General features: G+C 30.2%; 1 protein-coding gene across 1 annotated transcript in view; it reads right to left on the bottom strand.

The window, feature by feature from the left end:
• LOC107697863 (copine-9) overlaps window positions 1–1,522 on the bottom strand; it is a 61,787-nt gene continuing 60,265 nt past the window's right edge. The window contains 1 exon segment of the mRNA XM_074187047.1: window positions 1–514. Coding sequence (XP_074043148.1) covers window positions 332–514 — 183 coding nt within the window. The 3' untranslated portion in view covers window positions 1–331.

The following is a 1,522-nucleotide window of genomic DNA, read 5'->3' as shown; positions in this document are numbered from 1 at the left end:
CGTTTAGGTGTTTTTCTAACTTTTAGATTCGTGGGGGAAATATGACCTAGACATTTCTTTTCAGTAAATTCACCCCCTTTATACTCCCACATCTTCCATTCCAAGGCCAGCACAAACTGTTGTGTTTTTGATTGATCACTGGCTGATTATAAAGATTAACACCATACACCTACATTAACGTGTTCCTGATTTCAGTTGATTATTATTGTAAATACATTATGTGCTACTGCTAACCGATGTGGAAAGTAAAAATGTGCATCCCCAGTGACGGACCTGGGGGTTTCAGACGTGAACATATAGCTGTGTTTGAGAATAAAATACTGCTCTAGGATCAGAGGTGGACGTTTATCTGTGGAGTGGGAGAGGGGGAGAGGGCTGGTCTGGGTTCAATGCCTCTGCTCTTCATGAACGACAGCAGCTGGTCGGGTATCTCAGCCAGTACATCCTTGGCCAGTCGGGCCATGCTGAGCACCTGGTTCCCGGATCGGTCAATGTAGTCCCGGAATGGCACAAACTAGAAATACAGAGATGAATTATATGAAAAACAGCTTTTTAATTACACTAAAAACTGTAAGGTGAGTAGTTAAAGAAAATTATATTATAACATGATAATAATTATATACATATAAAATTATATAAAATACAAATATTTAATATATTAATAAATGTAAATATTTAATCATTATACAAAAATTATGTGGGACAATAGTAATGTAACATATCTAATAGTATTCACACAAAGAAATACATTTGTGTCTCTAAAGCTTTAAAAAGTCATGGGATACCAAAGTGTACCTTATTTAACTTATCAAACCCACTTATTGTAATTATTTAGTTGAACATAATTAAAACAATATAAAATCAAAAGCGCTAAACTGATCATGTTAAATTTATTCAGGGCGTAAAAAAGGTTAAAAAAAAATATTATTATTTCTCTCCAGTATTCAAAGTTAAAAAAGGCTTTTTAATTTCACTAAACAAATGTAAGGTAAGTGGTAAAAAATACTACAAATAATATTAAAATTTATACAATATATCAAAACCACTTACTGTAATCATTTAGTTAAAAATAATTGAAACCTAATTTTAAAAAAAGCAAATACAAAGGAGCCAAATTTATCATGTTAAATTTACTCTGGGCATAAAAGGGTTTTTCTTTTTTTTCAGTATTGAAACTGAAACAGTATTGAAAAAAAAACTTTTTAAAAACTTTAGAAACTCATGTTTGTGGAATGTGCAACATATCAAACCCACTCTTTTTTCCTCAATTCTCATTCTAATCATTATCTTTTTTCTGCCATGCTATATTGCTGCATGTTTACGGTTTGCTTGTCCTGATTGTTGTACTTTGCAACAGTTATGAAGCTATAAAAAAATCAGTATTGAAGCTTAAAAAAAGGTTTTTGATTTGACTAAAAATGTAATCAAATAGGCAAAAAAGCAATTAAAAAAATTACAGAAAAATGATTTAACAAATAATTATTTAATACAATATTAATAATTCTAAATATTAAATAATATT

The sequence above is a fragment of the Sinocyclocheilus anshuiensis genome, unplaced genomic scaffold (assembly GCF_001515605.1).
Source record: "Sinocyclocheilus anshuiensis isolate Anshui unplaced genomic scaffold, SAMN03320099.WGS_v1.1 scaffold78, whole genome shotgun sequence".
In the NCBI taxonomy this organism is placed as follows: domain Eukaryota; kingdom Metazoa; phylum Chordata; class Actinopteri; order Cypriniformes; family Cyprinidae; genus Sinocyclocheilus; species Sinocyclocheilus anshuiensis.
This window is presented reverse-complemented; position numbering and strand designations above follow the sequence as displayed.